At 39.7% G+C, this 13932-nt stretch overlaps 1 protein-coding gene across 6 annotated transcripts in view; it reads left to right on the plus strand.

Annotated features, from left to right (window-relative positions):
- GRM1 (glutamate metabotropic receptor 1) overlaps positions 1-13932 on the plus strand; it is a 334828-nt gene that overhangs the window by 312168 nt on the left and 8728 nt on the right. For 2 of the 6 annotated variants that reach the window (XM_019744498.2, XM_019744496.2), the window contains exon 9: positions 10729-10813. The exons of the other annotated variants lie outside the window; for them this stretch is intronic. In XM_019744498.2, coding sequence (XP_019600057.1) covers positions 10729-10789 — 61 coding nt within the window. In that variant the 3' untranslated portion in view covers positions 10790-10813. The remainder of the gene's footprint in view (positions 1-10728; positions 10814-13932) is intronic. 6 annotated transcript variants of the gene reach the window in all.

Below are 13932 nucleotides of genomic sequence, written 5' to 3' on the forward strand. Positions count from 1 at the left end.
GAGTTGATTTTTATGTATGCTTGATGGAATGGATGAGGGTTAACATCTTTCTAAATAGAAATCCAATTTGCCAGCTCAATTTTGAAAAGACTTTCCTTCCCTCATTGAATATCACTGGTGCTTCTGTCAAAATTCAATTCACCACACATATGTGGTACCAATTATGGGCCCTCTATTCTGTTCTACTGATATATTTGTCTATCTTTATGCAACTGTCATGATTACTGACTCTTTATATTAAGTCTTAAAATCAGGTAGTGTAAGTCTTCAAACTGTGTTCTTTTTGCATTATTGTTTTGGCCATTCTAAGTGTAGGATATCGTTAACATGCTTCAAACCTTCATCATTATGTATGATATTACCTCTAGGTTTTTCATAAATGCCCTTCCTCAGGTTGAGGATATTCCCTTCTACTCCCAGTTTGCTGAGAAATGTATCAGGAACAGGCATTGAATTTTGTCAAATTCTTTTTCTGCATCAGTTGAAATATCTTTTTTTTTCTATTTTACTCTGCTATCATGAGGAACTATGTTAAATTATTATCAAATATGAATACAACCTTGAATTTCTGATAGAAATTCTCCTTTGTCCTCCTCTCTAGTCTACATCAAAGAGAGTCTACTTTGTCTGATATGGTTGTAGTTAACAGCTTTTATTTTGAGTTAGTGTTTGCATGTTAGACCCTTTCCCATCTTTTGATCTTCAGGCTTTTTGTGTCCTTCTATTTAAGCTGCACAAATTTAGATTGAAATTTTTTAGTAAGTCTGGCATTGTTGTCTTTTGATTTGAATATTTAGTTCATTTATATTTGATATCAATGCTGAAATAATTATATTTATATCTATCATTTAACTATTTTCTACTTGTCTCATTGGAGTGATTACTTACATTTATGTCCCATTTTCTCTCCTTTCTTGTCTTCTATGGATTAATCTAGTATTTTAATATTCAATGTTCCCATCCATTAGTTTATTTACATTTTTTTAAATTCTTTTTTATGGTTACCCTAGAGGTTACAATAAGTAATTCCCTAACATTTTACATTCTCAAATAAATTAGTATAGTAGTTTTTATCACTTTCTAAATAAGGCAAGGACCTTAAAACACTTTCATTGCATTTATTTTGTGTCAGTGTTCATGCTTTTTTGTTGTGCATTGTAATTCTGCTCATAGTTCACATATTATTTTACATTACTATTATTGTTTTGCACAATGAATACTTACTTATATATTGCCGTATGTTTTAAATTATGTTGTATTCCAATTATAGATTGACCTGATTTGAGCCTGTATTATAGTTTTACAAAGCTTGTTCTTCTTCACTCTGTACATCCTGTTCCAAGGGTACAGCTATACAGGGTCCTGACTAAGAATGCAGGTCCCAACTGTTAACTTGGGTCCTTCATCCTTTAAAATTCTGTAACTCCTATTTTGATTCCTCAATGCTATGAGACTTTCAAAAACTTTACCTAGTTTTGGCAGCTTTCTTCTTAGCTTTGTGCAGCCTAAAATCTGCAAAAATTTTCTAGCTGAAACCCAAATCCTGGCTGCCTTGGAAGACTTGAATTCAAATTTCTGTGTCTGTAGCCCTGTGAATTTATCAAGTTTTTCTTGCTTCTTGACCTCTTGGTTAAGGCTCTCTGCATGAATTCTGTCTGTTTTCCTTTACGAAGAATCATCAGCTGTCCTAAGGGGAAAGATAGCTTGAAGATTATCTGCTTACCTCTCTGCTTTCTGACAGCTTCCCAATGTCTTTAAATGTTTTTTTTCAAATATTGTATCTGTTTTTTCCTAGTTGTTCTCAGTGGGAGAACTGGTTTACCCCAAGCTATCACATCTTAGTTGGAAGCAGAAGTCCTCTTATACCAATTTTAATATCTTCCCTTCCCCTTTCTCAATAGGCTATGATATGACTAAGATTTCTTTTGGGGCTGTGGTGACTATGCTGCTACTACTATCAAATACATTGTATGATAATTGCCTATTCAGTTCTTTTTCAGGCTTGATGGGTGGTGACATGAGGATATTAGTGCCTCTGCTTATTTTTTTTTAATTCATTGGGGTGACAATGGATAGTAAAATTACATAGGTTTCAATGTACAATTCTGTAATACATCATCTATATAACACATTGTGTGTTCACCTCCCAGTCAGTTCTCCTTCCATCACCATGTATTTGACCCCTTTACCCTCTTCTACCACCCCCGCCCTCCTTTACCCTCTGGTAACCACTAAACTATTGTCTGTGTCTATGAGTTTTTGTTTCTTTATTTGTTTTTCTTGTTCCTTTGTTGCTTTCAGTTTTATATCCCACATATGAGTGAAGTCATATGGTTCTTGACTTTTTCTGTCTGACTTATTTTGCTTAGCGTAATAATCTCAAGATCCATCCATGTTGTCGAATTGTGCCTCTGCTTAAAGAGAAATTATACCATAAAATAAACTTTAGTGCAACATATCTAATATTAATGTTAGTGCTTAGACAATAATATCAGAAGCCTCAAAAAATTCTAGACTTAAGTGATCTAGGTCCTTCTTGTTATCATTACAATTTCAATATTAGCTTCTTACAAATTAATCATTTCCTTTTTTAAAAACATCCAGGGGTAAAAATTTCAGCTTCTGGCGAGTTGTTTTCATCATCTTTTTCTCTTCATCTCTGTGCTAAATCAGAGTAAAAAAATAAAAAGACTCATTTTGACAGTTTTGTACATAAAGTCTACCCAGAAACATTGCAGGATAGTTTTCCCTTTTATGTAACTTTTCTCTAATTTTGAACTTTACTTCCTCATTAGTAAAGATACCAATGTGTGAGGATAAATGTTTAAAATATCTCTACAATAAAACAATTTATTTATAGCATAAAGGCTAAATTTATTCTACTACAGAATTCTGAATTAAAGATTTCAATACTGGTTTACGTAAAAAAAAATTAGTGTGAACTTCCAAATTCTAATTTCTATTTGATATTTCTTCTTAGTAGCTCCTCATATGTTTTAGTATACACTTTTTAGAATTTTTACCTTACCTCCTTTTTTTCATTAAAACAAAATATATTCACAACTCCCAAATAATACCTTAGTTTATTGGGATAAAACTCAAATGAGAGAAAATTTACTCCTGAATTATATGTTATGATAAAGTTCTTTTTGTGGTAACAGTTACTATTTATTTTTCATATAAAAAATGATAAATATTCATTGTGGATTATTTGGAAAATATAGGAAAGCATAAAACAGCTAATAAAAATTACCTACTGTTCTACCAATACACAGAGAAAAATAACCATTACCATTTATATGTATATTCTAGTTTTTACAAACACACTCACACAAATGCATACATTATTTTACTGTTTTTAAATTTTATCTAGAGAATTTATGATATTCAGTATTGAATATTAGAATTAATATAGAAATCAGTCACAAAAATACTAAGTGCTTTTGATATTCCTGCAATTACCAGATTGATGGAGAAACTCAGGACTATTTCTAGCTTAATTTCACATTAGGAATATGTCTCCATTCTTTTTTGATTTATTCGATTATACATTCAACATTTATTGTAAGTGACCATCTATCTTTGTAAGCCCAGGAAAGTCTCAGTTTATGCCTTTTTAGTGGCATGATTTTTTAGAGCAGGTCCTTCATTCTTAAAAGTAATTGATTTGCATGAGAAATTATATGGCTTCCTTTTATTTCCAAAAATTGGGGCAGGTAAAGGGGGACAACGTGGCAAACACCGGTGAATCTGACATGGCTCCTGTTCTTCAGAAACTGTGGGCCACTGCTTATAAGTGGTAAGAATAAATATCAACAACTTTATGTAATAATAAGTGAAAAAAAATCATAGGACAGATGCAAAGATATAACACGTATTGCAATGTGATCAAGAACTTAATACACATCTGAAGGAATTCTGAAGGAAATATGACGAGTAGGAATACTTTCAGTTCAGGAAACACAAGCAAAGGAAGAGAGTTAGTAAAAAATCATTAAGATATCATTTTATAACCATCAGTTTGGAAAATTTTAAGAAATTTGACAAGACTTTTGCTTCTTGGCAGAGTGGATTAGACGGTAGTAGAGCAGCTCCCAACAAGAAAAAGTGGACAAGCAATAGAAAGGACAAAAACATTTTTTATGGTCTCAGAAAGCTGCTGAAGCAATGAGGATTAGGGAGACGAAACCTGCAGAGGCAGGGGCACTGAGCACTGAGCAATGAGCCGACTGCTTTTCCCTAAGGCATCTGCTAAGTCTGGACACAGCTAGAGGCTGAGGGTCCAGGGTTGGCCCAAGTGGAGGGAGTAGGAAGGCAGGAGAGATCCCTGAGGCTGGAGGGATAAAACAAAAGGCCTGAGAGGGGTTAACACATGTCCAGCTTCTCTTTCAAAACATTTGCTGATGTCTGCAGTTGGGTGGGTCACAAAAGTTAAAAGATACGCCAAACACCTCTGACATACAGAGTTGATTTTCACAATCTTTCAATGTTGGGGAGACAGACCTACCTGTCTGTGGAGAGAATTAGAAAATACTTTAAGCAATCACATGAGGCTAGATTGACAAAATTGGAGACTCAGAGGCACTCTAACAAATAGTCAACATTCCCCGTCAAGACATTTGCCTAATTCTAAAGTTGTGTGTGGCAGGAGGTCAAAAATTGAAACTGAACATCCTTGCAAATTAGGACAATATCTCCCATACTCTCTTATTGTTGAGAACATGGAGGCCCATGGGGAGGGGAGGACTAGTGCACAGTCAGGTGCTCTGTTAAAAGTCCTAAAGGGATATGCCCTACAGTAGACTGATTCCTATCTCAATTGTAAAAGAACTTTTACTCCACTCAGTTGCTGATTGGGTTAAGGTGATCTGTCCCCTGCTACTTAGCAGAGAAAGTGGTGAAGTGACTCTGGCTGAGACAACACCATCTAGAGCCTCTACAGAATCTCATTTTGTATATACATACATACATACATACATACATACATACATACATACATACAATGTCTTATCTGATATAAAACATGCTTAGGCATGTAAGAGTTAGCACCATGTAACCAAAAGTCCAAGGAAAATAATTAGACAGTAGAGACAGGTGACATATTGATCACTGTTGGAGAATACTGGAAAACCAAATCATTTTTCTGAATATTGGTAAACAAAAGGAAAAAGCATCCATTTAGCTTGCGTTTTTCTGGTTGAATTCTACCTCAGGAGATTCAGACAGCTGATGGGGAAAAGTTCTTTCAAAAAGAGATCTACATAGTTAATAAATACAGAACGGATGATAGAATTATACTATCGCCATTTTGTACTTTTGTAATAAAATGATTGGTCTGCATAATAATCATCAATGACTGCTAAACCCATCAGATGAAACACTGATGGGGAGTTTTATAATGTGTACATCAGGCCGAGAACCCGTAATCCCACTGTTCATTTTTAATGTGATTAATAACCAATTTATGTACTTCCTGGTCTCTTATAATAGGAAGTAAACACCACCACCTACCGTATAAACTATTCTCTTCCCAAATCATCTTGAATCTGACCAAGCCGTCAGATCTAATGATCAATTCTTAGGAAATATAGGTGACAGAAAAACATGTTAAATGACTCCACAGGGACTCAATCCGTAAAATCCATAGTCTGAGAAATAACCAATGTTTCTTCAACAAATACATAGCAAGCAAAAAAGAGAAGGAAATATCTATATATGTAAAAAAAAAAAAAAAACTTAAGAAATTCAACAAAAGCAAAGTGCATGTCTTATTTGGATGCTGATTTAAACATAAAAAAATACAAATATATGAGACAATGAGGGAAATTCAAATGCTGACTGGATCTTTGGTTATATTAAGGAATTACTATTAAAATATTAAGAATTTTAAACATAGAGCAGTATTTTTCACCTACATGGAAAAACTGCATTGTGTGTGTTTCTAAAGAGCTTTAATGGACTGTGAGAGATGTGCATGTGTTGAAAGGAAGAGTGGACGACATTACCTTTTAGAGAGGGGCTTACGCAGTCAGAGTTCCATTCTTTACTCTGATGAAAGAATGCTGAGAAATAAATACTTAAGTTCAGATAATAGAAAAAAATACATTTAGCTTCTAAAAGCAGTCAGAGCTACAAATTATCCTATTTATCTGTAACAAAAAAATAGAAACATACTCTGCTAAAATGGTCTTGAGTGGTTGCTGTCATTCTTTCTGATTACTTTGGACAGCTGCCACATTATTATATCCTTGGTGAGCTGACCATCTGGGATTGTATAGACCATTTTATCTTGGCTAAAAGTAGATTCACCTCCAAACCTATCACAGACATGCAACTTTAGACACAGACAGCTAATCGGACTGTGTATCTGGCCTTAACCTGCTCCAGATATGTCCATCCATTCGATGTCATTAACATTGCCTGAAAAAAAAAAAAAAAGAATTCAGCTCATTTTCTACTAGAAGGTGGCTAAAGGAAGGTGGCTAAAATCCATAAGTGAAGTAAAGTTTGACGTATTGTCATCTAAATACACACAGAGATTTAAAACATCTGGGTCTTTTGTTTCTGCTTTTGTTTCTCCATCCTTCAGAGGAAAGGTATCAATAGTGATGGCTTAAGCTGGGATAGCATTTTGTTATTTGGAAGCATTTTTACATGTACTATTTCAACAATCCTTTATGGGTGAAAGAAAGTGAGTCAGAAAAGGGAATAGACACAATTGGAGAGTGCCTGGTGTCCTGAGTCCGACTCAGCGATCTTATAGCTGCACTATAACAAGTAAAACTTGTCTGTAACATCTCTCGTTAATATAAAGAATAAGTCCTAGCATAGAAATTTATGTATGGATGAACTGCTGTAAAGAAAATAACATTTTTTTTTTAAAAAAAGGTCATATTGGCCTAAGTAGATCAAAAAACAAGTAGTGACTCTTTATGAAAAGGAAGGAAGGAAGGAAGGAAGGAAGGAAGGAAGGAAGGAAGGAAGGAAGGAAGGAAGGAAAGAAGAGGGGAAGGAGGGGAGAGAGAGAGAGAGAGAGAGAGAGAGAGAGAGAGAGAGAGAAGAGACAGAACAAACTTTGCATTTTCAGAAGAAATTGAAGAGGAATCTTTCTAACTAAAACGTCTGGGGTTTCTTTAAATCCATAGTTTCTGCCAAAATAATCAAGCACAGATTTGGGACTTATATTTGACAAGTCCCCATATGCTACATTTTTCCCTCCAAGCTTTTACTCTGGCTCATGTAATCTGTGGTTAGTTGAATATGTGGTTGTACAGTTGCTAAAAATACTCTGAAGTCAAGCTCCTTCTCCCAGTTTCTACCATGTTTCCCTGAAAATAAACCCTAGCCGGACCATCAGCTCTAATGCGTCTTTTAGAGCAAAAATTAATATAAGACTGGATCTTATTTTACTATAATATAAGACCGGGTCTAACATAATAAAACATAATATAAGACTGGGTCTTATATTAATTTTTGCTCCAAAAGACACATTAGAGCTGATGGTCCGGCTAGGTCTTACTTTCGGGGAAACACCGTAGGCAGTTGGCCACTCGGGCATCAGATTTGCAAGGCTTGACCTGTAACCTTGCATAAGCCACTCCTTTCTTAGAAGCAGTGTCTGCATGCTTAGATCATTTACATTCACATCAACACAAAGTGAAAGTCAGAAACTAAAGACAGGGCACCATGAAGGAGGTGCTGTAATTGTTTTCAACTATTTCAGTGAATAGTTAATTAAGGTGGCTTTGGGATTGCTTGGAGTTACTCGGCGAAGTCTGGCTGGCAATATGGTTGAAATGCCCAAAGGAACCACAGAACTGCTACTCACCACAGGAGTAATTCCAGGTCAGCACCAGAGGCCATGCAGCTTCCTGCACCATGGCTGGGAGACGCCGCAGTGCTGATCTGCCCAGAAACGCCACATTCTGCACCTATGCTAATGTCAGCACGTCAGGTCCCTGAGCTGCCAGGATGCTTCTGCGTTGTTATCCATCATCATACATCCCAGCACTCAGGACCAACTATGTCATTTGCACAGCAGTGCAAAATGAAAAATAGGGCCCTGGTTCAAAATGCAGAGGGGAAAGCGTTAAAAGTACTAAAACATAAAGCTTTTTCCTTTCTTCTGTGGTCTCTCTCTTGACCTGTCATGGTGTTTGTTACTTGCCATGTAATGTCGTGTTCCCTCGCCGGAACACTCTGGGGGTAAAGGCCGACCCTCTCGGGAGCTGCGACTCCACGCTTGTGCAACCCGCACGCAGGCTGCCAGGTTGCCCTTCAGCCAGTCACGCGGCAGAGGCCACAGGGAACTGGAACTAGGCCTCTCCCTTTCCCATGTGCCTCTTGCTTCAGCCCGTGGTAGACGGGAGACCCCCAAGGGTATAGCAACAGCAGCGTGAGGAGCCCTGAATATGCACATAGAGGATGGGTGAGAGGTTCGCCCCTGCTGTGTTGCCTGCCTAAAGCACCGTGGCCCTGCCAGTGCAGGAAGGACATGACCACGGCCCTGGGCTGCGTGCGTCCGGATGCTACAGGACACGTGCACCTGACCTGGCCCTGATCTTCCCCCAGCGGTGCACAGAGACCCCTGCCAGCAGCGGAAAGTAGCACTGGTCCTGGGGCAGGAGACGGTGGTGGGAGGCTGGCTGGGCTGAATCAGTTCCTGGGGGCAGCGGAGCAAGAAACCCAATGTCTGCTTAGCGGAGTCAGGGAGGCAGGCTGTGCTTGAGCCCAGGCTCCAAGTCCCAGGTGCGCGCTCTATTTCCCCTTCCAACATCATTTACAAAACACAAGATAAGAGAGAAAATTATGACGAATTTCAAGAGGATGTCTGTGGAGCACTAAACCCCAAGCAGTGGGCCATTCTGATCAGGGTCTGGGTGGCTGCATTTGTCACAGAGCCAAGAAGCCAGCCCTGCCCAGGCCTGGACCAGGCCACATACAGACCTCATCTAAAGGTAGAATTAGAGGAATCAAGCGAGGCAGGCAGTTTAGCAAGGCAAAGCCTTGAGTGTCTTCTCTGCCTCTTTCTCGACAAATGAAGTTGTTTTAATATTATTTTCCAGGGTAAATGCTCTTTCTTACTTATCATTTCATCGACATATTCAAACATCACACTTTTATTCCTGGTCATCTACTTGCTAATGTTTTTGTTGTTTTCATGACCTTTGTAATTTTAGGTGGGCATACTGATTGCCAGAGACATATTATTTTCGCAACTTCAATAGCAAACATTATCTCTTTGTCTAATTACCATAAAAAGTGGATGATTGCAGGAATTATGAAATTACACCAAGGTGTCTCAGGTTCTTATCTCTGGGTGAGGATTTCAAATTATTCTGGGAAGATCATGTATTTTGAAATGGTTTCTTGAATGACCCACACTGGAAATACACATATGAATCAATTTTATTTTTCTCTCTTTGTCTTCAACTATGGTCCGGAAAATCTTTTTTACCCGCCTTCTACATTCAGATCAGATTACTTGCTTTTAGGTATTAAAAAGCTTTTCCAGTGTGTTCTTGTTTCAAACAGCAAAGTCACATCTCTGCTTCCCAGCACGTGTCAGGCCACATTCTGAAAGATTTCGAATGGAAAGAGGTGTGGTTTGCAGATCTCTGCCTCCTCCCTGTTCTAAGTTTTCCCTCCTCTGTCTGCTTTGATGGGAAAAAAGAAACAGCAGAGCTGGCAACGGTCTTGACTTGGCTGGAGCTGTTGTGGCCAATGATTAACATTGGATCATTGTCACTAGGACCTTGGGGTAGGTGGCCCAACGCTGATTCATTTGTGGATTTTTAGGAAGCCCTAGAAGGGACTTCATCACTGCAGAGTTCCTGAATATGGGAGATTCTCCCCAATTCAACCAACCTCATCCCTACCACCCACAGCACCGGCTGACGGTTCGTTCATCGTTAGCATTTTGTTCCTGAAATTCTTTTCTATGACTGGCAGCCCTCTTAGGTGGAGTGACAAGAAGATGGCTTTATACCACCACCTTCTAAAGTGCTATGTAACTCATGGGAAACCCACTATGCTCACTCCAACAAGAGGCCAACTGTCCGTGGCTGCCCCTTTAGCCTCATCACGTCCAGTCAGTGCTGCTCGCCCTTTGCCAGGCCACCCCATATGCTGTATAAGGAGACATCCAACCAAGGAAGGAGGTGACATCCTCCCCTTGTTGCAGATTCCTTCACTCTCTTGCCACAGCCCTCCTCTCCACCATTAGACACATTCCATCTTGTAAAGGCCAGGAGATAAATGTGATTGTATATAAAGTGACAGCAATGTTTTCACGATAACTCAATATGGAGGAAAATTAGCAGTCGCAGTGGGAGAGATAAATCCATGCACACCCTTTCGGACGGGTGGTGAGTGGAAGTAGAATCCACTGCCATTGAGAATAAAGGGGGATGTCGAGAGTGGAAGGAAAGAGCCTATTTGGGACATACACAAGCAGCAGAATAACATCTCCCACTGGGAAAGACATAGTCCCACATGGTAAAAGAATGCACTCCACTGATGTGGCTTTCAGAAATGAGCCTCGCGGTAGGAAACAGCCAATGGTAAAAAAGTTACAGGACACGGAGGTGGAGATGACGTGGAGAAAGGCTCAGGAGCCAGGCCAGGCCCTGCCCCAGGCCCAGGCACCGCCTGAGTGGTGTAGTCACCTGAACTGTGCACGTGTATGACCACTCACTCACTGGGTGTCTTTTTCTTTTCAATCTTCAGGAAGAGGCAGCCAGAATTCTCGCCCACCAGCCAGTGTCCGTCGGCACATGTGCAGCTTTGAAAACCCCCACACTGCAGTGAATGTGTAAGAGAAGCTGCATGGAAAATAGAGTGGTTTGCCCCTTGCTTTCTCTCTCCTGGGTTTTTCTACTTTCTAACATGGAAACAGATATGGTGCATGCCATCAAGAATGAGGAACCATTTCCGTGCCATGGTTTGCACGACTACCTTAATTTGATTGTCCATCATTCTTAAAAGGACACTGTCAAGGTATTAGTCTTTTTGCTATTTTTTATTTTATTTTAAGTTTCGATATGAGATGCAACACTTTTTTTGCAATCCTGGAGATTCACTTTTGTTTGTGACTCCCACTCACAAGCTCGAAAGTGAATTTCCCCCCTTCAAAAATTGTCAGCTTCTCCTTGGCAAACAGAGCTCTTTTTTTTTATTATTTTTTTCTTTTTTTTTTCCTTTGCCTTTTTGCTGTTGCACAAATGTTTGAAATGATCCTGTCTGCATTAAAGTAAAAGCCGTAACTTGAACTTATGGAAGAGTTCCATAACGTCAGTTTGAGAAGGTGGGCACCCAAGGAGCCTCTGCTGGGTGCCTCCCACGCTCTGGGAAGCACAAAAACAAAAGCTTTGTGAGCCCCACACCCAGTGACTTTTACAAAAAGGCAAGTAGCTGTTTTTCCCAAATTCTGAGTGCTTTTATCAGATTTTCCCTGTCTGATAAAAACGGTGCATGTTTGGTCCAATTTTTGACCTTTAGATCTTGACAGTGTCTCTTTAAGTTAACAAAAGAACATAGGCCATGTTCAATTCATCGTGCACGGAGTCTGTGGTCATTTTCAGCTGTTCCTTTACAGCCCTTCAAACTCCTGGGAGAGTCAAAGGTACACATTCCTGCAGCAGGAGGGAGCCCACTGAGCAGGTGTCTGTGGCTTGAATTGCTCTTCAGATGAGAAGAGCCCCATTTGTTCAAATGTTTGCTCCTGAACCTGGCCGTGGAGGCTGGCGAATGCGGCCATAGTGTCTTTTCTCTTCCCTCAGTGGAGTGCATTGGGAAGTCTGTGTTCTCATAATCCCTTAAAAAGCCCAAATTAGAATAAGTGTGATCTCAACCATATTACACTGACTCTTAGAGGGGGAAATATGGTAGCCGTGCCAGTGTGTTTCAGGTGGTGGTTGGGCGGCTCCTGCACAGCTAGATCAGGGTCACTCTAGCCACCTTGGAGGCTTCCTCTGTAATTCTCCCAAGCCACAAGGCACTGAGTGTTTCTTGCACCATGGGCTGAGTCTGAACAAGGACACAGCAAGGAGATCCTGATTATGACAGCTGCTGGCTGCCTGTCAAAAGGGATTGACGAGAAGAGTAAATGTGCTTGTTCTGTCCTGACAGCAGGGCCAGAGAGAGCAGAGTCACCTAACATTTCATGATGGAAAGGTGAGTCTGAAAAACACACAGCAGAGGCTGGAAGTGGGTCTATCCTTGGTAGCTGACCAAAAGGAACGCAACAGTCAGCAAAACTCATAGGTGGGTTGTTACGAACTTTCGAAGCAGGATCTAGTCAAGCTTGCTTTCTGGAGACTATAAAAGATAAGGAAGAGACTGGTAGCTTTGAAGATATGCCGCAGAGACTAAGACTGGCTATTTTAAGTCTTGGGTATTCCTGCAAAGAAAAAGAAAGAAAAAGAAAAATATGTTATTTTGGTGACCTTCAGTTCCCACAGCTTTTGTGGACAAGGAAGGCAAAGGGACTAGTGATGGAAATGAAGCTGCCTGCTGGACCATCATGATCCTGCCTCTGACAAATAAACCCAGCAGAGCAACGGAACTGCCCTGTATTTCTCGGGAAAACTGTGGGGACTCCAGGTAGAACTTAAGAGCATCAAATGACTTGTAACTGAAATTATAGGTCTGGTAGCACGGAGCGTAAAAGTAATGATAACACTTGATGTGACGTTTCTTCAAAAGGAACATAACCTAGGCTCATCTATAGTTCCTGAAGGAATATAATTACACTTGGTATAACTAATGAAAACAATGCTCCTGTATCAATATTATGTCTTAAATAAACCTTGGCATGAGAATTTCTTTCTTCAGCCAGTAATCATGATTACCTTGAACCAAAGGTTGTTTAAAATGTGCTTAGGGAAACTTTAGTAATCAGAATTCTGCTCTTTAGTTCAAAATAGGTGTGTCAATTTTCTTAAGACAGTAGACCTTATGTCCAGACAAAGTTCATGGGGCCTTCCTTGCTTTACTGACTTTGATGAGGTAATTTCATGTGTGTTGTCTTTTATGCTGCATCATATAGCTTTTGGATATAGAGTGTGATTGATCTAACGATTCTTAAAATAGGACTGTATATTTAGACTTTATAATGTTGTAAATTTCAGCAAGTCAAGTGGTTCTCTGACTAGCTTACGATGAGGTTAAAATCAAAGAGGAGAGGGATAAAATTCACAGTACTATTTAAGATTTAATATCAGCAGAAACTCTAAGTTCTCATGGAATCAGAAAGCATTTGTCTTCAATAACACATTCAGAGATTCTGTACCTTACAACTCGTGGTGAGTCAAAAGGTGAGAAATTTTAATTATGTTCAAAGAGGCTCCCAGAGAACACACACTGAATATGCAGGTTTTTCTGGAAAGTTTTCAAGAAGTGAAGTGGAATCAGTGGAAGTCGTCTGCATTCAAGACTATCTTGGGGTTGCCTGGGAAAATGGGAGTCTGACTCAAGTGGTTTCCAATAGTTCCTGTGCCTGAGACTCTGCAAGATTCACTCCTCAAACTGCATTCTGGTCCCAGCTCGCTGAAGCAGAGAGAGGTGAGACAATTGGACAGTGCATTTTTTGGCATTCCTTCTGGAGTGTCTCCCTGGAGGCAGCATGGCCCTTTCTTTGAAAGGCCTGGTGACCCAGCTGTAACTGCCGGGCCACAATGTGGCTTTGGTCTGTGTTCTTGGCGAGCCATTCTCTCCATGCTGTGACTCAATGGCATTTCCTGTTTCCATTTTCATTTTCAGAGGAAACAAATGCTAACCTCCTCCGGTTCCAAGGAGTGAGTCTTCCCTCCTTGTGTGAAGGTCTTGCCTTATCTGTGGGCTCTCTGGATGCCATTGTTCTGTCTGTTGTGAAGCTATTAAGCCTAGTGGCAAAGACTTGATTTGGACATAAGGGAGACAGGTGTTGTGTAA

Source organism: Rhinolophus sinicus, linkage group LG05 (assembly GCF_036562045.2).
Source record: "Rhinolophus sinicus isolate RSC01 linkage group LG05, ASM3656204v1, whole genome shotgun sequence".
NCBI classification, from domain to species: domain Eukaryota; kingdom Metazoa; phylum Chordata; class Mammalia; order Chiroptera; family Rhinolophidae; genus Rhinolophus; species Rhinolophus sinicus.